The 25,251-nt window shown below is 34.4% G+C and overlaps 1 protein-coding gene across 1 annotated transcript in view; it reads right to left on the bottom strand.

The window, feature by feature from the left end:
* The window catches only part of LOC129216255 (calcium-activated potassium channel slowpoke-like), a 157,425-nt gene that overhangs the window by 36,102 nt on the left and 96,072 nt on the right, over positions 1 to 25,251 (bottom strand). The window contains exons 8-12 of the mRNA XM_054850453.1: positions 23,332 to 23,423; positions 16,615 to 16,725; positions 8,550 to 8,655; positions 4,086 to 4,238; positions 3,339 to 3,494 (exon numbers count right to left, since the gene is read on the bottom strand). Of these exons, the coding sequence (XP_054706428.1) occupies positions 3,339 to 3,494; positions 4,086 to 4,238; positions 8,550 to 8,655; positions 16,615 to 16,725; positions 23,332 to 23,423 (618 nt within the window). The remainder of the gene's footprint in view (positions 1 to 3,338; positions 3,495 to 4,085; positions 4,239 to 8,549; positions 8,656 to 16,614; positions 16,726 to 23,331; positions 23,424 to 25,251) is intronic.

Genomic DNA, 25,251 nt, shown 5'->3' with positions numbered 1-25,251 from the left:
GCGACAAAACTTGGCGACCAAAAGACTGGCGATTTATTGCCAAGTGTCCGACAAATTATAACACAACTTGAGTTTACATCGAAATTAACAATGATTTCCCACCGAAAAGGGGCAAAAGACCCCCTTAGGAACATCCGAATGCAACCAAAAGTAAGGTGCACAACTAGACACTACTAGGAGTCTATGTACCAAATTTTAACTTTCAAGGACATACCGTTTTTGAGTTATGCGAGATACATACGCACATTCACACATACGTACGTACATACGGACGTCACGAGAAAATTCGTTGTAATTAAGTCGGGGGTCGTCAAAATGGATATTTTGGTTGTCTGTACGTTCATAAGCATATATCTACGTGTGGTCGGGTCGAAAAAAAAAACTCAACGTTCATTCGGGGGTGAGAAAAATGGAAATTAAGGCCGATTTTTGAGTGAAAATCTTTTCGCGAAAACAATACTTCCTCTTTTGTAAAAGGGAGTAAAAAGAAGAGTACCAAAAGTCGCCACGAAGAAATTTCGAAGAAAAAATCCATATTTATACTGCATGGTGCACCACCCCACATTGGACTTCGGGTTCCTGGTGTGCAGCGGCAACATTTCTTTGATTATAATATAGTCATTAGCCGTACATTTGCTTACGGTATGGCCACAGTGGTAGCCTAATCTTGTTGAAGTAGCTGTTAGTGGTGGGAGTTTCTTAAAGGTGTAGTGCATGAAGGACATATTCCCGATATTGCAACTTTGAAAACTCGAATAACGTAACTGGGAGGACAAATTAGTACGGATATGTCATGTGGAAAATGTACGCAGTTCTTGGGACATTACGATGGAATTCATAATGTACCTCATGAAAAATCATCTGCTTTAAATAAAAATGAAACATATTTTGTCAATCGACATTTAATCCTTCAATATTAACAATAATGAACATTTTCGACGCCAAAATTTACCCTGGTGGCAATTTTTGGTACTTTTTTTTTCAATTTCAAAAGTCTAAATCCTATGGTCTGCTTTGTACACCCATGAAATTTGGCTATACTCGCTCGCTCTGAACGCCTCAAGTTGTTTTACAACTACTATGTATTTTGATAAGCAACAACGGGGTGATTAAATGCAGAGTTAATGCAAACAAAATATCCTCAAGCGTGTGATTTTTTCGTCACTATATTTTAAGGAGCTTTAAGCGTACAGCTAAAAAAATTGCTTGGAAAATTTCACGTATTTGTGACTATCAAAATATGAGTTGCAATAACTCTTCCTGCTTTGTTTAAACCATTTAAGGGACTGTTTCGTTTGAATCATTTTTTAACTTCCTGACTATTTCAGGTTGTTAGCCTACCTAAGGCAGCGGAAAAACTGAAAAAAAAAAAAAAAAAAATGCATTTGCGAAAAATTTGGAATTGAAGATAATACCTTCTTCTGCAGCTACTCTTATCTGGTTGGTGACAGATTGACTTCATTTAGGACTAATTTTATATTCGACGAAAGTTTACGGAAGCACTCATAACTACATAATAGGCTGTTTTAGTGATGTAAAATACCCGGGTATTTATTTTTAGGGGTAAATACCCAGGGTATATACCCGGGTAAATACCCAAAATGGGTATTTACCCGGGTATTTATTTCAAAAATTTATATTCAACTAAAATACTTTTTTGTATGTATTCCACTATGTATATATATGGACAACCATATACAAAACAATAAATTTTCGCTCAAAAGTTGTATTTTGATCACATATTTAAAGAACAATTGTGTGAAACAATTTAGCAATCTAATATGATATCCACATTAGATGTGTCGGATATGCCTAATCAATGTTGATAGCCAAATTTCAGATATAAAATGCCATTCTACAAAAAGTAAAAAGCTTAACTGGTTACAAAAAAAGCAAACATCAATTTTTTAAGGTCCTTGTCTTTCATAACCCAGTAATATGTCCCTGCATGACATCAAAGTGTAACAAAATGTCGCTCAATTTATTATTACTGCTTATTTTCCTATATCTTTTGCAGAAATTTCCTCCAAACCTAGTTCAAGTGTTCAGGCGTATTCTGCATATGTATAATGGCAAGTAACAAAAAAGGAATTAAACTTTTGAAAAAGGGGGAGGAATAAAAAAAATTATAAACAAAGCCAAAGATAAAGAAAAGCTGCTTTGAGATTGAACTCATCAGCATTGAAAATCTCAAAGTTTTTTTCGTACCAGAACTACAAAGCAACACAAACGGATAGTTAGGCAAATGCATTACAAATTCAAAAAATGCATACTTTGAAGCGGCAGCCAAATTTTGAAAAGATAAAAAATGGGAAGAGAATGTAATGAATATGTATACAAATGCCTGGTGTGGAAATAATCATTTAACCACCAGCAAAGACAAATTCAGGAAAATTCTATCAAAATTCTCTTTTAAATTTTCCTGTCATCCTATTTAAGTTTTAGAATAGTTCATTTTAAATTCTGACGTTTTTTTTTTTTTTTTTTTTTTTTTTTTTTTTTTGATAAGATTTCACTAAGCCTTTAATTAAAAAAATAATATATAAATTTTTATATTTTTAATCTTCCATTTTATGGTTTATGTTTTAAAAAGAAATTCATCACCTTTTGATACCACCTTTTTTTTTTTTTTGCAAAATGCGCAATTACTAAGGGATTTTTTTACTTCGGATAAATACCCAAAGAAATATTTACCTTCTCACCCTACATCACTAATTGCGTGCATTAAAAATAGTTTGAATCATGAACTACAGGGGAGCAAGTGCAAATGAGCAAGGCAACGGAAAACAATATTTTCATTTGTTTTTGCTTATTAATGTGAAAACTGTTTATATATTTGTCCATTATCACCTAAACAGCAATAAAATAAATAAATAATATCATAGTCTTAATAACTTCTCAGTTTATTCTTCCAAACATCCCTCCTGCTTCCCTTTTTTTTTCATTTTGGATATGACTAACCAAGATTGTAATTTCGAAATCCTGCAGTTCGTCATTGAATTGCTTATACTCCTCCAATTATCACAGTGAAAAGAAAGATTCTTTTCACACGATATCTTTCTTTCATAATTTCATCGTCTTTCAATAAAAAATATTATAAACTGTGTAATACATATGTATGTTTCAGTTTTACAAATTATTTCATATTTAGATTTTTTTTTAAAAAATCCCATTCACTTTTTGAATTTTTTTTGTAAAATACCCAGTTTTTGGGTATTTACCCAGGCCTTGGGTAAATACCCAAAAAATATTTACCTACCCACTGGGTATTTACCCGATCCACATCACTAGGCTGTTTTAAACAATTTTGAAAAGATTTTTAAATGAATTATACTTACTGTTTTGTATGATCTCATGGCGAAGAGATTGGCGACCATGGTAGAGAAACCAGGCGCCAAACAGCTCTGTGCGATGAATCCGAGCTTCAATTCCGCCAAACAAATGACATCGTCTCCCTTCTTCCAGTTCCAGCTCGGAATGTTTAGAAGGTACGCCTGACAAAGATGCAGAATTTAATATTTGAGTTTTTTCCGCTGTCGTTAACCAATTAAAAGTTAATTAGCCTGAGTTTTAATAAGTTGAAAATCATTTTTTTTTCGTGGTTTAAATTGATAAGACAGAAATTTTAGCCCTTCGGAAAGAATGCAATTCTTTAAAACCCTAGCCAAGCTGCAGCAACTTCTATCAAAACCAGAAGTTTTGCGATTTATTTCAAGCAAATCAATAACACTTGAGTTAAAAGTCTAGTTTATTAACTAGCACCGCTAGTGTTCAAAATTCGACATCTTGTAGTCTATAAAGCTTGTAGTTTATATACGCGCGAGGATATTTTGACCACACGCCATGAAATTTGTTGGAAAATTTCTTTTAAAAATGAATCAATTTTCTAAAAAAATCGCTGTGGGTGCATACACCAATGATCATAACGAATTTGTACCGAACTTCATGATTCTGATGATGTAAAAAGGTGGTGAGTTTAAATTTCTCAAAAGTGTAAATTATACAACCAGGGCTTAAAACTATAAGGGTAATGAATTGGAGTTATGAAAGGGGGGAAATGCGAAGTTGTCCATTATGTGTATTACCTTGTTATGATATTGCATGAGCTGTATGATGACACGTATATGCTCCGAGAAGTTTTTTATGGAAATGACGCGCATAATGTTGGCCGCATCTTCAGCATCCGGGTCTTGGCAGTACTTATTGGCCAATACCAGGCACGCGTCCGCCTGGTCTACCTGGAAAAATTAAATGCGTTTAAAAAAGGAACAGAAGTTTTAATCCATGATTGTTCTAATAAATACAAATGCTGTTAGAAATATCCAACCTTTCCTTTAGTGAGTGAAAATCTGATTATCCAAATCAAGCAATCTTGCATGATCCAACTTTGAACCTGTCTGCGCACGCGTGAATGTTTTGCCGTCTGTCAATAACTTCAGTTGCTGGCAAATAGAGTTTGACTGATGTCAAGTGTAGAACCTTCGTAGATATTTTTTAACTTAAAGTACAATGACGAAACGAATGGAGCAGCACAACCTCTCTATTATCTTTTGAGTTCAGGACTAGTCAGAAGTAACGAGGGAAATATCAGGAGAGTTAGGATCCTGTTAAACTACAGGAGTCTGTTTTACCTCCAGAAACGTGGAAATCCTAGTGAGTGAAATGTGCTGAGCTATCGTCACCAAAGTCGTCAGCATCTTTCGAACGATTTCCACTTGGCTGTCACCCCATCTCCGGCAAAATTTTAAGTAGTAGTGATGTTCCATTCGTTCTGTGTCGTTTTTCTTGAAATTAAAAAATCTGACGAGATCCCTACACTCTATATCAGTCAAACTCTCTTTGCCAGCCGCTGACGCTGTTGACAGACGAGAAACAATTCACGCATGCGTACACTTATTCAATGTTAGCTTATGCAAGCGCGATTGATTCATACCCATCTGTTTTTCACAATAAAAAGTTAGGATACTTTTCAATCAGCCCTCATACATAAAGTTATGTGTTTTAATTTGTACCCGAGCAATAGTGCACCAAAGCTGTTTTTTTTTTTTTTTTTTTCTCACACTTATAAAGAGTTAAAGGTTAAAACAGATACTCTCTAAACTGAGAATACTAACACAATGAAGTAAAAAGAAAAATTAAAACAAACTTTGTTCTTTGCAAAAAATATTCATTTGTTTTAAAATACGTTTTTATGTCGCTCCTCCGTTTCTTACGAAGATTTTACGTATCTTATCATAACTTCAAAATCGCAAGTTTAAAATTTAAAAAAAAAAACATATTTCATATTTTTGAAGATGTTTTTGAATTATCTATTATTAATTCATATTGTGCTCTGAGATTTTAGTTGAAAATGATAATAAAAATTTAAATGGACCTAAATATCTTTCAGAATTTTAAAAAAAATTTAACCGTTCTTCGCCTTCTAGTGATTAACTGAAGAACCGTGCTCAGGACCGGATGGAATTTGATACTGACTAGATTTTGTTTTGATGTATATAATTCTGGTGATTTAATTATTTTTTTTTTTCGTTCTCTCTTAATTTTTAATGCAAAATAAGGTTTGGAAGCTCATTAAATTCCTTCAAATTTTTCTCTTAATTTTTTATACCATACTCGCTAAAAGGATCTTAGGTTAAAATATCATCGTTGATAAAAAAAAATAATTTTTTAATATAAATAATTGAGATTTACAAGCTATTATTATGCGAATAATGGTATTTAAATTTGAAAGACTGTTATCCCATTTATTCATAGATGGCAGCACATAATAAGAACGCGGACAACGCATGAAAAAGCGTTGCTGCCACCTAGTAAATTTTTCTGAAATGAAATAAATATACTATAATTGTTATTACAGGTAATAACGAAAAATTTAAATGAGCCATTTAACTTTAATGTATCCTAAAATAGACCCGTAAGCACCACTGCTGCTTCCATTGTTATACTAATTTATGGACATCGGAAATCCTTTGAAAGTTTTTATGTGAGAACAGAAATTGGCAATTTCAGTTTTAGCTCACTTGTAAAAATTTATTTTTCAATCATAGATAAACATTTTTTTTTCAATAGAACACTTTAAAAAAACTGAAAGAAATATTACTAAACAAGCTTTATAAAGTGGAACTTTTCTGAAATAGTAAATCGCTTCAGCGTACTACCTGTCGTGAATAATGTGCGCAGAAAACATATTAAATGCCGCATTTCGTGCACCATTTCCCCCCCCCCCCCCCCAACTTTCTAAATTTGAAAACTTAAAAATATTTTTTCCAAAATTAATAACTTTTTTTTACAATTCCTTTCAAATAAAATTTTTCTTGAAAACATACGAATGCAAATAATTTAGTTATTTTTTCCTTTTCAGTTACTCGTAAACACTCTTCAGTCATCTTATACTCTTCAGAACTTCTCTTCTTTATCTTACTCTTCAGTCATTTCACAATTATGTCGACTTTTCATAGCGTAATATATATAAATTAAAAATAAAAACATCCAAGCCTTTTTACGATTTCTCTTTTTTACTTGTAAGCTATACTGAGATTTATGACCTCAAAAGAATCAAGATATTAAAAATTCATGCTGGTTTCGTATTATGGAGACACAAATATTTCTTCATTCTTTAAAGTCCTCTGAAAAACGAAAATAAAAGAAAGCGTTATTCCACACAATCGAATTCTTAACTTCACTTTTTCTTTAAACTCTCTCGCTCTCCATAATGCCACAGCATCATTTACAAAAGAATAAGAAAAAAAATTATAATAAACTAGTTCCATATTAGTTAAGCGGAAACGCGTCCAAAAACACAGCATGGGTTCCGCCTCTCGCTAAAAGGCGAGCTCGCTTGTTATAATATATCGTCTGTTTTTTTCGCGCCCATTTTTTCCCGCATGACAGACGATTTCATTTATTTGATTTGCTTGCTCCATGAGCCATAATTAAGTTTTCGCGTTCCATTCAGCGATCGTTGTCATGGAGATACGGTCATGATGAGCCTCGCATCCCCGTAGAGTTTATTTTTATAATTAAATTTGGCAGCAAGCGGTTTTGTCCGATGCTCAATATTTTTGATTATCGCCGCGAGAGGCGAAGTCGATTTGTTTTCCCGGCCCGAGCCATTACCATGATTCTCCATTTCGATTTTATCTGGTATTTCATCTGCTCAAGATGAAAGTTGTAGTCATTGCAATCAAAAACAGCCGTTTGGCAATCGTTAAATTACTTTTGTGGTGGCATCGATTGCGCTTTCTTATGTAGAGTAAGTAACAAATGCTCTCATTTTCTTGCATTTTTGTTAAAGAGTTCGACTGTACTATTAATCAAACACTAGATCGTATTTATACTTTTTTTGCTCCAGAGTGATAAAATCAGATTTTCCTAAACTAAGAAACATTAATGTAGTAATTTATAGGAACTAAACTCCACTATTGAAAGTACGTAACATTGATCCCTTGTGATTGATGTCTATAATGCCAAATTTGGCTAGATAATATCTTATATATTAAAACGCGAGTGTATCAATGTATCTATCCATGTACGTATCTATGTCACTCTAGTTTCATCCGATTGCTAGAGAATTGACGATCAAACCAGGTATCGGCAGATTCATAATTTTTTCGACATCATGTTTAGGCAACTATTGTTTTTCTACGACTTTTTTTTTGCGAAGATACTTGTAATAAATGTGAATTCTCAAGGACATTTCTACCGCCCGAAGTAAAGCATCTCATTAGCACGTGGCTAAATTCTGCCCAAGGAACTTCTTTTTGCAAGGTTACTTTTTTTCTCGCCTCTACAAGACTAGGTCCATTTTTTTCTTCGACTTATATTTTCTGTCTCTTTTTCTGTTTGAAGCGGAAGGGAATTAAATTATTCGAGTTAATAATAAAGTGGAAACGCAAGGCGGATTGGGAATGCGTCTAGCGGCGCGTTGCGACAAAAACTAGTTTACTGCTCACTAAATAATGTACCGCAGCATCCGGCAAGAAAGGGTGAAACCCCTAAAGTACACGCTGTAGGCAGTGTACAACAATCTACAGCAGGCAGAGTGGAGGAGTTACCGTAGGTGGCGAGGCTAAAGTGCCCGCCGCAGTCGGCAATAACGGGGCGAAGCCCCCAAAGTATACGGCCAACGACGGTGTACACGAACCAGCCACAGTCAGGTTATCATCTTTTTTACGTAAGTCAATACATTATTTAATTATAAATCAGTTAAACTGTGCGCAGATGGGGCATTCAGTACTGGTACAAACAGATGGGGTACTGGTACAAACTACCATTTTGTTGGCACTCTCAGCTTCAATAAGATGACATCTACCTCCAGTTCGGGTATTGTCTATTCCAGACTGATTTGTCCATAATAAGGACGAAACTGTCTCTGGATGTCATAACCGGACCGTCGATATATTGTATGTAATGTAAATCTAACAACTAATAAAGCTAAGCTCAACTAAATGATGTTGCAAGAATTTCGGGATCAATTCTGTACAAGGCAAAAAGCTATTTTTACTGGTAAAAGCCTTAGGCGCTAACAAGAACTAGGAACAATTGCTTACCTTGACCCTTTGTAAGTCGACGGGATTCATCACTGTCCCTTGGAAGAACTCGACCGTCGTGAAATGCCTCTTGAAGAGACCCTCCAACTCTAGATCCGGAGGCTTCCTATAAGAGAAATAAGGAGGAAATCAGGTGAAGAGTTAAACTATACTTGTCGTCTGTATGAAATAGCGGTGTAGAAGAAAGTAGGGTTGTGTAAGAGAGACTGGTCGACTTTAGGTAAGAAATTAAATATTATTAAATAAAAATGACAAAACGAGGATAAAGAATCTGAACAATGTCTTAGTACTTTCGAGATAGTGAACTCGCCATTCTCGCTGTAGATGAGCTCTCTAGTTTTTGCGTTGTAAATTTTTTCATGTTAATGCGTGTCAGTAAAACTGATATTACTATACTTGCTTTTACCCGCGGCTTCGCTCACGTTAATATTGATTATTTCAATCGATTCAGGCTAATGGTTAACGCAGACTAAGGCCCCTATATATACGAGCCGGCGCATCAGCTTAAGATCAGCCTTTTTGGATCGGAGCGCTGGTTTGATTGGTTGTCTTTTCTGGCGATTGTTCGCGTTTGGTGATTGTTCAATGCGAGCGATTATTAACGGCACGTAAATTGTTTATTAGATAAAGTATTATTTTCGGCAAATTTGGCGAAACCCGAAACTGTACTGTGGTAACCCAAGCAGTGCAACAATGAAAAATCCGATCCAAAATGGCTAAACTTAAGCTGATGCGTCGGCCTGTCTATATAGCGGCTCTAACACAAACAGATGTAAAATCGTCATCAAAAAATGGTTTGTACCCAGTTTCTCCGCAATTTCAAATTTCCTCCACCCTTTAATATATCAAAAAGGATGATTAAAACTGAAAAACGAAGGGGAGGGGGATGAAATGTCAGCGAATTCGGGAAGGCACCCAAAAAATCACAGTATAAATCAGGAAAACATTTAAGAGTATTAAGGAATTTAATACGGGTAACTTTTAAAAACTCCAATTCGAGTGAGGTCAACAATTCTTAAATAAAGTCAAACATTTCCCTTATAATCCCGATCCCTGTCAAATGGTGTCCAGCGCTATGCCGGCTATCTAAATTATTGCATAGCTTCTTGCCAGAGAAAGGAACGGAGTTCTGGTGACGCATGTCCCTCCTGAATAGATACGCCTTAAATTGTAAAGGCAATATTCCCAAAAGGTTCAACAGTCACAACGAATTCTGATTCTAATAACGTTCCTTTAGAGTGAGAGCATCAAACTTTTTAAAACCCCCATCGGAAGGAAATCAACTGTTTCTGACTATCGCCAACGGTCCTGTTTAAAATATCAAAAAGGTCAGAGTAAACACAACATTTTTTTTTTAAGTTCCCATTTAAATGAGGACAATAATTAAAAAAACTTTACATTTCGGAAAGAAAAACATTCAATAAAGTCTCTATTAGAATGGTGATATCAGCGGTTTCAAATAACATCGACCTCCCTCTGAAAATCTCCGTCATGATTAATTCCAAAACTCTTCATCAGTAAAGGTTCGATAGCATAAAAAACAAAGCAAAAAAAAAAAAAAATTTGAATTTTGACATCTTGAATTCAAATTATGTTTTTCGCAATCACGAGGGTGTGTTTGTGTGTGGAGAGTATGTGTGTGGGGTAAGTATGTGTGTTTAGGCATATGTGTTTGTCTGTGTGCACGCATGAATGTGTGAGTAGTTGTGTGTATGTGTGTCTGTATGTTTTTGTGTGTGTAGGTGTATGTCAGTGTGTGTGTATGTGTGTGTGGGTTTGTGTGTGTGTAGTTGTGTATGTATGTGCGTGTGTGTAGGACATGGATGCAAACTGGAGACGGCTTCCGTTATAGGAGCAGCATCGTGAGGACCCGGTCGACGGTGATGGTGCGGAGGGTGGCGCTGGGAAAATAAAATGATAGGAACGCCAAAAACAGTCAAATAAAAGCAATAAGCAATCGTGATTGCTCAAAAACAATATTCTCTATTGTCTTCATTAAAATAAGGACATTAATTCCACAAAATCCTAATTAGCATCATTAATCCATAAAAACACACACACGAAAAAAATTAAACGTTTCATAAAAATTTAAAATAGTTCGCCAATGCTCTAACATAAGTCGCCTAGCGAGACTGGAGATTAAAATGGATTTGGCGGATGAATTTACATTTTAAAAGTTGTTTTAATTGTTTTTGCGCGCATTGTTTTACTAATTTGGCGGATTAATTTTAACTTCTATATCTTATGGTATATAATGATTCTTTTGACCAAAATTAATTTGGCGGAATTTTTACATTTTAATGCAACTTTTGTAATGACTGTAGTGAAAAGATTTTTGAACATTTGTCACGACCACGTTTACCCTAATTCTGCCCATCACATAAATTTTGAAAATGTCATTTTGTTTAATTTCATTTTCTATTTTTGCAATTAAAAGTACCGTTAAAATGTAAAATAATAAATCCAAATCCATTGTTTATTGCCAAAGGACTATACAAAGGCTTTCTTATAATGCGTACATCTAAAAGGGGGAGGTTTTATCGGTCTTTGTTTTATGACTTTCTAAATGATCGTACGTGTATATCGTTAGTTGTAACTTCTTCCACTCAAAAATCTTAAGAACTCAAAATAAACAGTAATAATATTTTCTTTTGTTGCCAAATACAAAAAAAGAAAAGAAACTGAACTTACTTAAAAGAGTTAAAATTAAACTGGAGTTCAGACAATCTAAGAATCAACATAAGCCTCGTTTTGAAAAAACTTATTTTCTAGATAAAAGGTACCCTATGTTTTATTCTGCACTCCTGCCAATATCTATTCGGAACTCCAGCGCTCGAATACGCTACCTTGCGGTGATTTATAAAACTGCGTCTGCACCTAAAACATTGCCACGTTGCGCATCACGTGTGTCTGTTGACGTAAACGCGGTCAGTTTGTTCTGAGTAACGCATTCAACATGTCTAAGAACGCCTTCAACAACAGAAATTAATTCGTCCCTTAGTAGTATTCTCGAGCTTCTCAAAATAATTTCGAAAGCTTCTAAGCTTCTCAAAAGTATTAAATGGTGGAAGCGTAAACAAGAAAACTCTGGACTAACAAAATTGGATAACGTTATACCAGGTAAAAATTTTTATTGTTTTGTATGAATTTGTAAGAATATGGGGTTTTTTTTAATCTTAAATTAATTAAACTTACCATATTTTACAGCAGCATTTAGTTGGAATGGACAGTATGCAAAATATTTTCTTGAATATATTATCGTAGAACAAAATGAATAAACGAGAAAGAATTTACTTTATTCCTTTTATTCTCAGCTGAAAGGTTTCGCCAAATTTGTTTAGGGTTATTAATTTTTAGTATTGTGCGAGCAAAGTAGCCTTGGCGAGATTTCGCGTTTTTAGTTAAACCATTTTTAATTTTTATCATGAGTGGAATAAAATGGTAGTAAGATTACAGAATTCGATAAGTGAAAGGAAATAATGGTCAATCAACTGAAAAGAAAACTACCACCATATATCCGTGAGAATTTTGTTGATGATTTGCATAACATGACACAATTAAATCGTAACTCAGAAATTAGAAAAATCGAAACAGAAAATTTTTAAATGAACCGATTCGGGAATTCGAGAGAAATAACTCAACTACAAATGGAAAAAAAAAATAAGCGCTAGCCAAGCAAGGCAAAAAAGTATCATCTTCTTTCGATAACAATTTGTAATGTCACATTGAATTTTCTAGCATTAATTGTTATTCTTGTCAGGCCACAATTATTATTTAGTTTTATCAAGAATTGATAAATATCGAATTCAACATCGTGGAAATAGCTGCTTAGAACTACGAACTACGTAGTTTGCATGAATCTTTGACGTTTAGTAATGCTTCTTGAATTCTCATTTCTTTCTACGTGGGCCAGAATATCCACAAGACTTTGAAAATTAATTTTAAAAGAATAAAGCGAAAAAAATCATACATAACAACAAAAATCACAACACTTTTAGCATTTTCTTCGTTACCATGTGCGTTTGTTGTAGTTTTCAATTCCGCCATTAGACAGTGACTTCAGTGCCCCCTATAGTTCGTTGGAGTTGCGAATAAAGATTTTCATGATGATCGGTTAATAGTTAAGGCGTGAAAGAATTAAACAAATATATAAACAAACAAAGTCAGTCATAATATAAGTAAGGATTTTTTTTCCTTTGAACATATTCTAAAACCTTTTCTGTATGGCTATTGAAGTACAAACTGTTTTAGAAAAATGTCGTTGCCCGTAATCCACCTATACTTGCTTTAGTTATTTTGGGAAATTTCAAATATTGTGGGTTCTTTCTGCAATTTAAAATATGACCAAATTTCCCAAAAATAATTTTGGGATGCCTTGGATAAGGCTCTCCCTCTCTACTTTCGAAACTGTGTGTCGCTAATTTTCGTTGAAGAAATATTGTCGCCAAATACTGAGATGCTTTTAGTGATTATAAAACGATGCTACACATTTTCAGCCGAAATGTTTCCAAAATAAGTAGTAAAATTTGGCAATTGTTTGAAATAGTGCAAAAAGACAAATTAATGGAAGTTTTCATGGTTTATGGATTTGCTTAATTTAATTGGCGGATTATTTTACATGTTAACAAAAGACTTAAAGATTATTTTAATGGCGATATATTTTGGTTACATGGTGAAAACCGAGAAACAGCATTGCGTAATCTTTAGCTTCAAAAACAGCGACAGTTGAAAAAAATTGACAAATCCCTTAGCTATTGAAGTCATTCCCCAATAAAAGTTTGGCGAGATTCCTGCTGGTCAATTGGATAATGAGTAAATGTCCAGTCAACACAAATAAATAATAATAATAATAATAATAATTAAAAAACATTTATTGCATCAAAGGTGCATTAAAATGGAAAATAATTAACCAAATCCTTTTATTATTAGCCAATCTTGTGTAAAAATGTTACTTTAAGATTTAACTTGAGAAAAGCCTTGAACAGTCAGACGAAAAGCAAAAATAGCATAGACTAATAATATGAGTAGACCGAGCTTTCTCACTCTTGCTGATAAAGAAAATTAGTTCATAGATGTATCATGTGACTAGTGGAAGGGCTTGGCGAAGACTTTGGCAGCATGGTTGCTAGATGGCAGCATTATCTATAGTTTGGCACTCGACATGTATTTTAAGACAATGTGTTTTCATTAAAAAAAACTTCCAGGTGCAGAGATTGAACTGTTTTTCTTTTAGTTATGCATTATTTTGACATTAGTAATAGTTTTTGATCAGTTTTCAATAACTTTTATTTCATTTGGAGCCGTCAGCGTTGGCGTGAACGAAATGGCGTAAACGTTTTGCGTTAACGCAAAAATGTACTAATCGGTAACTTAAATTGAATAGGTAAAAATCTTACCGTTTGCTGATTCTTCTTGGTCGCTTGCATCTTTTATTGCTTAGAGAGTTATTGAAATTGACTAAAGGAAATGCACAATACTATCTAAACGAAAAACTCACTATATTAACAAAATATTTACAACTTAGAATAACAAATTTACAAATCGGACTCCATAAAAGATCATTCTTCCGTGTTCCATCAATTCTATTTATTTTATTTCGCGTTGGCTTTGATCGTCTGCTACTATTAACGCCCGCTGTTGCTAGGATATCCACCAGTCACATGGTTCGGTTTATGAGCAGCAAAAGGGTTGCCATAGCTCGGTCTACTCTTATTATTAGTCTATGAAAAATAGTCACCACTGCAACAACTGTATCTTTCGCCAGAGAGTTGAGATGATACACTAAATACCGTATTCGGTTGAGGAAAGCCTTCGAACATGGAACTAAAAAGCTTATAACTCGTTTTTTATTCTGCTTAGAAATTTTGAACCGGTGCCATCTTCAGCAGAAAAATCAAAGCTTTCAATGAACATATAATGTTAATATGTGTACGTATTTTTTCATCCTTAAATTAGGGAATTCGTATAAAAATTGTGTATTATTGCCCTCCTGGGGGGGGGGGGTTGCCCCTCATAATGGGACGAAAACAATCCTTTGTGTTATTCTGATGCATAAGCTATATTATTGTCAAGTTTCATCAAAATCCATTCAGTGGTTTTTGCGTGAAAAAGTAACAAACATTCATCCATACAGACAAACAATCGCATATACACTGAAGAGCCAAAAAAACTGGTATAGGCATGCGTATGCAAATAAATTGATATGGAACCAATCAGAATACGGCGCTGCGGTCGGCAACGACTATATAAGACAACAAGAGTCTGACACAGTTGTTAGATCGGTTACTGCTGATACAATGGCAGGTTATCACGATTTAAGTGAGTTTGAACGTGGTGTTATAGTCGGCGCACGAGAAATGGGACATAGCATCTCCGAGGTAGAGGAGAAATTTGGATTTTCCCGTACGACAATTTCACGAGTGTACCGTGAATATAAAGATTCCGGTAAAACATTCAGTCTTCGACATCGCTGCGGCCGAAAAATGATCGTGAATGAACGGGACCAACGAAGATTGCGAAACATCATTAAACGTGACAGAAAAGCAACCCTTCCGCAAATTGCTGCAGATTTCAACGCTGGGCCATCAACAAGTGTCAGCGTGCGAACAATTCAACGAAACATCATTAATATGGGATTTCGGAGCCGAAGACCCACTCGTGTACCCTTGATGACTGCGCGACACAAAGCTTTGCGCCTCGCCTGGGCCCGTGAACACCAGCACTGGACTGTTGAAGACTGGAAACACGTTGCCTGGTCTGATGAGTCTCGTTTTCAACTGTATCGAGCGGATGGACGCGTACGGGTTTGGAGCAAACCCCATGAATCCATGGACCCTGCATGTCAACAGGGGACTGTTCAAGCTGGTGAAGGCTCTGTGATGGTATGGGGTGTGTGCAGTGGGGCTGATATGGGACCACTGATACGTCTTGATGTGTCTGTGACAGGTGCCACGTACGTAAGCATCCTGTCTAATCATTTGCACCCATTCATGACCATTGTGCATTCCGACGGACTTGGGCTATTCCAGCAGGACAATGCGACAGCCCACACGTCCAAAATTGCTGCAGAGTGGCTCCAGGAACATTCTTCTGACTTTAAACAGCTCCGCTGGTCACCAAAATCTCCAGACATGAACATTATTGAGCATATTTGGGATGCTTTGCAACGTGATGTTCAGAAGAGATCTCCCCCTCCTCGTACTCTTAGCGAATTATGGACAGCCTTGCAGGATTCATGGTGTCAATTGGATCCAGCACTACTACAGACATTAATCGAGTCCATGCCACGTCGTGTTGCGACACTTCTGCGTGCTCGCGGAGGCCCTACACGATATTAAGCAGGTGTACCAGTTTTTTTGGCTCTTCAGTGTATAATAGTAGTAAGATATGAGGCAGTGAGAAGCAAAGGGTTGTAAGTGCCAAAATTCAAATTTTGGAGATAATCAGTACAAATGGTTGGATAACCTCTCCTCTTTTTTGTGGCAAGAGATGGTCCTTGTAGCTCTGGTGGGAGCTGCTGTACAGCATGATTTAAATTAAAAAAAAAAAAATTAATGAAAGTCTACCTATGACCTGAACGTTAAACGCGTTTTATTCGAAACTTTGGAACGTTCACTTACATCAATTAGCATTTCGCTGCCTCATATGTACATGTGATGGAAGAAAAGTGCTAATACTTTTTTTTTCGGGGTTTTTTTTATAGCATTGTGCTGTAATATTCATAGAACTGTCAGAAAAAGCACCTTGAGAAATTTACAGCATAAGCTGCTGGCAGCCACAGTACCAGCTGGTTTGTTGCTGGCAACCACAGTGCCAGCTGGTTTGTTGATGGCAATCACAGTGCCAGGTAGTTTAATTTCAGTGTAAAAGGAAGAAAATCGAAATTCATTCCGATTGATTCAGAAACTTGTAACCAATTGCAATAAACTAAACTCTACACTTTTTTTTAAAAATCGGAGCATCATATCATAAACCTTCTCATTTGATGCATCTGGCTTGACTATATTAAACGTGAAGAGATTTTAGAAATAAACGGGGCGGGCCACGTAGCTCCTCCCACACTCACCTGTGCAGGAAAACGACCTCGACATCCACATCTTCTCGGTCTTCATGGAGAAAATCCTTCAAGAAGTAGGACACGGAGTCGTAGTTGATGTGGCCGCATACCACTATGTGTCTTCAGAAAAGCATTTGGTGGAAGAATAGCAAGAGAAGAAGAAAAAGGACATTATGTCAGAAACGTCGATTAGAGCTGACAAATGGTAATGAAGGAGACAATAAGCGATCTCTCTGTTCGTGCCTTTTCTCAAATACTCATAGCTGCCATTGCATCGTTACATTTAGCCTTAGATTAATTAGATCTTGCAATCGGGAAAATGATGGTACTATTGCATGAAAAGGGCACACTGAGCATTGAATAACCTTTCTTACAGAAAAAAAAAAAAAAAACCCAAAAATTAACTCGAAACATCAAATCTGAAGATGAAAATACTGTGACGCTCTCAGTCTGACGTTTTGAAAAAAAAAAAAGTTTTGATACTGAGAAATAATAAAAATTGTAAATATTTACATTTGTTCTCAGTAAGTACCGTTAATATATGATTTGGGAGTCTAAAATCTTTTTAGCTTTCGAGTTTTTATTTCATTCGATTACTGTATATTGATACAAAAACTAATAGGACTCCTTTTTTTTCTCCTTTGATGAACGAATCCTCTTAAAGATGACACTGAAATATACTATCCATTACAATATGGGTAATGTTTAGTAGTTTGTTGTTCTTTGAAACGCAGCCAGGTAATGCACAAATTGGCACAGGGATCCAACATCCGAAATAGCGGTTAGAAATGGAAAAACGCACTGAAACGTATTTTATTAAAAATCTTACACAATGGGCATTAGAGACTTTGAGTCTTTCTACTAAATGATGAACTAATTGTTACATTGCTTATCATATCGTAGAATTTCAAATGCAATCTTGAAAGGAAATAAAAAATAGTGTTTAAAGTGCTTTACTTCATGGCTGAGAGTCTTTGGTGTTTGATCTTTGATGCTTATTATTTCAATCACATAAAGTTTATATAAAAATATTATTTCAAACACAAAGTTAGCATTATTGCTTTTAAGAACAGAATGCATACTTATTTCGTTTTTCAGCAAAAACTAAACTCAAGTTTTGTACTTATTAATTTCAATTTTTTTTTCTTCTATCAAATCAATTTTAATTTATCTTGTACGTTATGTAAACTGTTTTAGAGCAAGAGGTTTTTTTCTCCACTTGATTCAAAACTTTTATTTAAAATAAGAAGTATCAATTACTTTATAACTTCAAATAAACATGAAACATACAAAACAGGACAATATAAAACGTATATTTTTTTAGATGAGTAAAAGTTTTCAAAGAATATATAAAATTTTGTAAGACAATGTAGGAAACACACAAAGCTGCAATATTAAAGCTTTACAACAACAAGGTGCACAATCAGCCAATAGCGTGATGCAACCAGAATTCAAAACATCTAACAATTTTCAAAAATGTCATAACTTTAAATTATAACTTTTTTAATTTTAATTTAATTAAAACTATTAAATTTTAAAATTTTAATTCAGGTTTTAAAGTTTTTGCTTTTTTTCAGATTAGTGAAGCATTCAACTTGAAATTACATCAATCTGATGAGGTTGAAAAATTCGACAGTGTATTTGTACTCCTGAAGCAATTGTCAGAACTAAAATATGAATAAACTTGTTTTATTTTTTTTTAATATATTTTTTTATTTTAATGATTGTCTCATTTGTTATATCAAATCAAGTGACATGTTTGATTTATAAAAAATGCCTCTGTTTTCGAAATAAAATCCATTGAAAAGAAGAATAGGAAAAAAAAACTAATTGATATAATTTCAAATTTAGCCTGAAAAGAGCAATATAATTTTTTACTGATGAAAAATAATTAGCAATTGTAAACCATTTTCCTCCTATTGCCTGAAAAAACATATGTACTTCGTCTGAAAACTGCAAACTCCGCCTTAAACTGAATAACTCCGCCTTAAAGTCGATAACTCCGCCTTAAATTCATTAACTCCACCTTAAACTGATTAACTCCACCTTAAATTCGTTAAAACCGCCTTAAACTCATAACTCCTGCCAAAATCGTTTTTTTTTTTTCCTTTAAAGAAGTTGAGACTTTGACACACGAAGCAACCGTTTTCATAATTTATTTGATGTTGTCAATAAACAGATCGATGAAACATTTCCTATTTAATCGGCAAAGTTTTAATTGGAAGCTTTCTTTTGACACATAAGGTCACTGTGATGCTGGTACATGTGATCCAAAATGTGTAGTAAATACGCAAATTTAAACCTTAACCTAGATCATTCCGAGGTCAAGTATTTTCCTATTTTATACAAGATTAAAAATTAGTAACTGTCACAGAATTTACCTAGTAAGACATTAGAGGTTAATACTAGAAACGTATACACAGCAAAATCCTTTTGGTTTTGGGGGGAAAAATGCGTAAAAATACAGAAATTACTGTCATTAATACCAAGCTGCAAAGAAGGATAACTAGGTTAAGACTTCACTTCTCTAGGGCGGGATAAGGCGTGTGTTACCTTTTTCCTCTTTCCTTCCTGAGTACGCCTCCATATTTGGACGGGTGTCCAATGAGCTCGGTGATTTCTGGAATCCAGCTGGCAAACACCGCCTACACATCGAGACCACGCCCACAAGAGATGCAAGGTGCATAAGATTACGCCCGAGAAAGAGGCAATAAGGACAAAAGAGCACATATATAAGCAAATAAATAAGAATGCAGATAGCTAAATGAAAAATAAAAGAAAGCAAAATGCACAAATGCGATAGAAAGAAAATATCCACGTTCACAGGTAGAAACTTAATTGGCGTTTCATAGGAGAATTTACTGGTACCTCAATTAATCGTTTTTTTTTCTTTTTCCAGTGATGTTTTTAAACCTTTTTGTTCAAAGTTAATCTATGATTTTCCACACATTTTTCTTCGTGGTAAGATAATTTAATTTTTGCCGTAACTACTTATGAAACGATGAAAAACTAAGATTAAGTATTCAAAAAACATTTAACGCAAGACTTTCATTTAAACTGACGCATTATTTGTTTCATAAGGACACTTTTAAATCAAAAATGCTTCGGTAAATTGAATAACTAGTACGAAATGTCCTAATAAAATGATCTGTTGCATGAAGTTTTGATAGTTTAAAAAAATAAAGAGCTACCGAACAATATTTGTTTTGACTGCCACTGACGCCATTTACTTTCATCATAAAATGTATTTGATGAGCATAAGGTTGCATACAAATTGAGATATAATGTCGCTGAAGAAAATGAAATACTATTCTGAAATTTAATAGCGGCACCCATAAAGATCTGCTTAGAAGTGTACTATCGTTTTAGCGTAATTCATGCTCCTATGAATAATCCAATTAATTTCTATGTAATGTTAACTTGCAGAACAGCAGTAAAAATAAGTCAGAGGAAAATGAGTCAAGTAACAAGCGCACTGAACGGCATTATGGTGCAAAAGTATTGTATTTGCGCAGTTGTCTAGTGGGGTGATCCACACTAAAATTATCGGTAGTTAAATGCCTGTTTATAATTTTAACGTTCAGGCAATTTTCGGACATTCAGTTAACTGCACTTCAATGAAAAATTAGCCAAAATTAGCTGTGATACAAGAGATTTTTTAAAAAAGTTAAAAAACAAACAGACATGTTTAGTGAAATATTACTATATTTCTATAGATAATATCGAAAAGCAATTTAATGGATTTGTGGAAATTTTTGATTTTCAAGTTTCGAGCAATATTAATGCTGTGAGTCATGATCCATTTGGACAATTTTTAGAAATGTCTCGGCTTGTATGTACTGTTAACTGCGTCTTTTTCTCTTTAAAAAAAAAAAAATTTTTTTTTGCACCCTCTTATTCTGAACGTACTGCATAGAATCGAATGAAATTTAGTTTAACAATGCACATCCATGCTTTAAAAAATGTAGTACTTAATGTAACGGCAATAAATTTATTATGGACAAACGTTTATCGAAAGAATCTTTGAAAGTATTACAAATCTTGGGAATAGTCGAGTTTTTACCATTGAAATTATCTTTATAAGAAATTTTAAGACTTTTGTAGATTTAAAATAAAAAGGTATTTTATCACACGTCATATACTGCAACCACTGCCTTGGTTTGAGACGCAACTAAAGTCTAAATTATTTTCAATAAACTTTGCAAGTAATATCTAGAGCACCTATAACACTACTACTATAAATAAATAAAAGAAACTATACTATAAACTAGAAAATCGCCTGTCAAGGTATGACGAGTGAAAATTTGCTTCTACATTTGAACACAGCAATTGCCTGTTTGGTGATATTTTAATAGTTGAAATTGTAACCCTTACTCCCGTTGATTAATCCTTAACTCCAGTAGATAGCTTTCATTGTTGACCATTATTAAGTTTTTTCATTCTCCTAAAAGGACAGCCTTACCAGTAAAACGTTTAAGTTACCGAATTCAGTTTATCCCTGTCATTTCCCTGCATGTCAAATATTATCAAATTAGTATGTCGTGCTAATTAGCGGTCGAATTATTAATGCGCTTAAATATTATTTGAAACTTTGGTAGTTTTTCTAGATTTTTTTTAAAGAGGTTGTCCATCAATACCTTCGCTTTGCACGTTTAAAGAGGTTGTCCATCAATACCTTCGCTTTGCACGTTTAAAGAGGTTGTCCATCAATACCTTCGCTTTGCACGTTTAAAGAGGTTGTTCATCAATACCTTCGCTTTGTACGTGTGGTATGATTGAAACTTCCTCGTGTTAAATAGAATGTATCAATTTGCTGGGAAGAACATAGATTTTTTAATTTTAAAGCTACTAAGTTTTAGTAGTTACTAAGTTTTATGAAAGCCAAATAGAAATATAAGGTATGTTAAACTAAACACGTCGTAGTGAAAGAAAATTTTGCAGTGAAAATATCCTACACATGCTTTACAGTAGCAAACATCGTATTTTCCTGTGCAGTGTCAATAAGATATTTATTTAACAGTAACAATAAGACATGATTTTGTTACTTCTATCTCACAACTCTGTTACATCGCATCAAAAAACGATTTTTCTCGTAGCTCCGTTATCCAAGTATACAGCTTTCATTGCAAGCCTTCGTGCTTTTTATTCTCTTCGGCCTACCTTTCGCTGCTTTTCGTATTATCTGGTTGTATGCTTTGTGTGGTATCCATAATATTCAACAGAAATTCCAACGGAAAATCTAAATGATGGAAATAGATTTCACACTGTTTATAATACGCTGAAATCAAAGAAAACATTACATCTACGCTTTTTCATCCAATAACATTTTTTTTTACCATCAGTGCGTGTGTTAGCTTAGACTGAAAAATAAGGTAGTTGTTAAATACAGTAGAGTAAATTGTAACCGAAAAAGCTCTAGCGTTCACAGTTCTTCAGCTGAAAAAGGAAAACCAATGATTACATTGTAGCACATCGAAAGCGAAACATAAGCAGGTGGTTTTGGCAGCCATTCAGCGTTTTCAAGCGATCATGCCAGGCATTGGTAAAATGAATCGACTTCTGAAGCTGAAGCCATGGTTCTTGATCTATTCTTTATGGTATAAGGAACATGACTTGGCAGTTAAGATAATAAAGAATGTTTTTCAATTACCCTAAGCAACCACACCCATAACAAATACGAACAAAGGATTTAAGTAAAGTCAACTTTGAATAACTCAAAATTCCAAAGGACCGGATAAAACTTTTTATTCATTAGTAGGTTAAGCTATACAGAGTTCTCACAGCCTTCTAAAAAATTTGGAATCCCCTGAAGACTTCGAGATAAAGGAATATTCGAGTTACGAGGGTTCAAATTATCTAGACTCGACTGTATATGCAAGTTAGGCTAGAAATGAGCGTAGCGAGAATAAAAAGAACCTCAACTTCCACTGTCAAGCATATGATTAAAAAATTAAATGTCAGTCAAACCCATATTTATGTACTGCTAATTAATCGGCAAAGTGAAAATCCGAGGCATAAGATTCTATCGCAAGAAAAATGCAAGCTGTTGGGCAAAAACATCAGCATACTAGCGAAAGTAATGATAATAATAATAATAAGTAAAAAAAATAAAATGGATGCCTAAAATAATGAAGTTAGATTCAGAAACTGGCTACTAAGTGCTCTAGTTTGAGGAACCATGTTATCCGAAAAAGTATGCAGTGGTATTAATTCAGGGATGAAACCATTGTATTCATGGGACAGATAACAATCAATTGCCTAACCGATCAGGCCACCATGGCTGTTTCACATACTATCATGTGAACTACCAACTAAAGAAACAGATTTTCCGCATTCTTTGCTTGCAGAAAAGAATTGGTAAGACTGATCAATGAGATAGTTGCGTAACGTCTCATATTGATGGTTCCACTGTTGAACCAGAGAATACGAAATAGGCTCGGCGCGTAGACAAAAAAAAAAAAAAAAAAAAGATGTTCTGAAGGTGTATAAAAGATTTCATAGTGAGGGAGAAATTTTATGCTTTACTTTAACCGACTACAGACTTAAGCCTGTCCAATTTTAAGTAAGTAATATCCCTCCCCATTCTCACACTTTTAAGTCTAATGATCCATTTTTTGAGATTGCCCGAGCGGAACTTTTCGGAAACCAGAACCATGACTTCGCTGTTCACACAGGGGAAGGGTTTCATGCAGGGAGAGATGTGAGGGACGGGAGTGGTGCTAGTACCTTTTGCCATGTTCCCTACGGAACTCTCCACCGTACTTGGGTCTAGTTCCCACTAAATCTATGATCTCTGGTATGCAGCTCGCAAAGACGGCCTAAGACAACGAAACAGAAAAGAGGTTCCAGACAGGTAAAGCACTTACAGAGAAAGACGACCAGATGAGGCTCTGTTTGAAAACGGTGCATAAACCTATCCCAAATTTCACTTCCCAATCGCCCTTCTTTGTCTTTATTTGTTGAAAGCTTTCATAACCTTATTGCTTTTCGTAATTTTATCTGTCATTTGAATTTGTAAGCTGTGTCTTTCTTGTTTGGGGACTTTCTTGAACGTTTGTGTTTTCTTTTTGTTCCTTTCATTTATGTGTGATGGTACTTCCTGGTTTATCTTTGTTGAAGATATTTTAAAGGCCGTAATATTCTCTATTAGTTTCGCTGGTTTGTTATTACTTAAATTTGTGAAGTGTTTATTTCTATTTCATTCATCTTCTTATGTTTTTACAATGTTACAATTGCTGTTTATCACTTGTGAGGAGTTGTTTGTGAATCTTATAAATAAAAACAAAAATCGTCCCCAGTTTCAAATAGTTCCAATCAAGTTTCAAAAACGTAATGTAATTGAAGGAAAGCTTGTTCAAATGTAAGACTTATAGCACAATACTTTAAAAAGTTGGTCTTCTTTTAACATGCAAGCAAATTAAAAGATGGGCTCGAACGAAAAGATTGCTTATAAGATGAAGTTACTAAGTGTACTTATACATTGTTGACTGTTGTTCTTTAAATAAAACTCATCGTGTTTGGCAGATGTGAAGTTGATCGATGATCAAATTAAAGTTAACGCCTCATAAATGAGATATCAGCATTTCATTTATGCAAAAACGTCGTTTAAGAAAAAAAAACGTTTGTCAATGAGAGTATGGACCAGATTCATCGTTATGAATTTTTTAATTTAAAAAACATTGTTTTAGTAGTAATTCTTTCATTTCAACTTTTTGAAAACATCTAATGCTATGAAAATATGGAACAGTTAACAGTCACATTTCTGAAGTCGTACAAATAGAAGAAACTTCGAAGCCATAGGGTTAAAAAAAAGGTGGGGGGGGGGGCATTTATATGGGAACATTTTTAAATGACCATCGGGCTACATTGTGTAACTAAATATTTGAAAACGTTGAATCGTGACAGCTAATTGACTCAAATTTCTTCATCAGAACCTCTCTTATCAATTCAACTGAATATTTTCTCATGATGTATGGTAATTATTCATGGCACATAACGAGATGCTCCAAAATATGCATAAGTGACTATTTGATGAATTAGAGTTTTGTGAGTTATGTTTTTTGATATTTTTAACGTCACTGCTAGTTATTGACAAAACTACTTGTTCGCCAAAAATGGCTTTAAAATAGAAGTAAACTTCAACTGATTTATCCATTAGAGAGATGAACATGATTCTAAAAAATTGTTCACATAATGAAATAATCGCTTAATACTAGACTTCGTGAATAAGCTGATACTATTTTTCACGGTTTTTCTTTGCTTTAACCAGATGGCGGTTTATAACAAGAAAACGCACCCACCAAGATGCCTTTCAAATGGTTAGTTCTGACTTAATTTATCCTACTTTTAATGTTCACATGGGATTGGTGAATTAAACTACTCTATGGTTGGTCAGTCTTAGAGTTACATGTTAAATGGACGATATATCGTGTCAAGAATTACAAGGTGGTTAATAAGTCATCATCATTATAAAAAAAACGGAAACATTTTATCTTGGATAACATTATTTTGATTTACTGGTATGAATCCATCTATATCAAGAATGGCAATCCAAAGTACTATTTGAAGACAAATTTTGCCATTTTTGCCTCATGCTAAAAGAGTTGTACGGTCAAAAATGTATATCTTTAGTTACTTACAAACCAT

This window comes from Uloborus diversus, chromosome 2 (assembly GCF_026930045.1).
Source record: "Uloborus diversus isolate 005 chromosome 2, Udiv.v.3.1, whole genome shotgun sequence".
In the NCBI taxonomy this organism is placed as follows: domain Eukaryota; kingdom Metazoa; phylum Arthropoda; class Arachnida; order Araneae; family Uloboridae; genus Uloborus; species Uloborus diversus.
The sequence above is the reverse complement of the archived record's forward strand: the minus strand, read 5'-3'. Positions and strand labels throughout refer to the sequence as shown.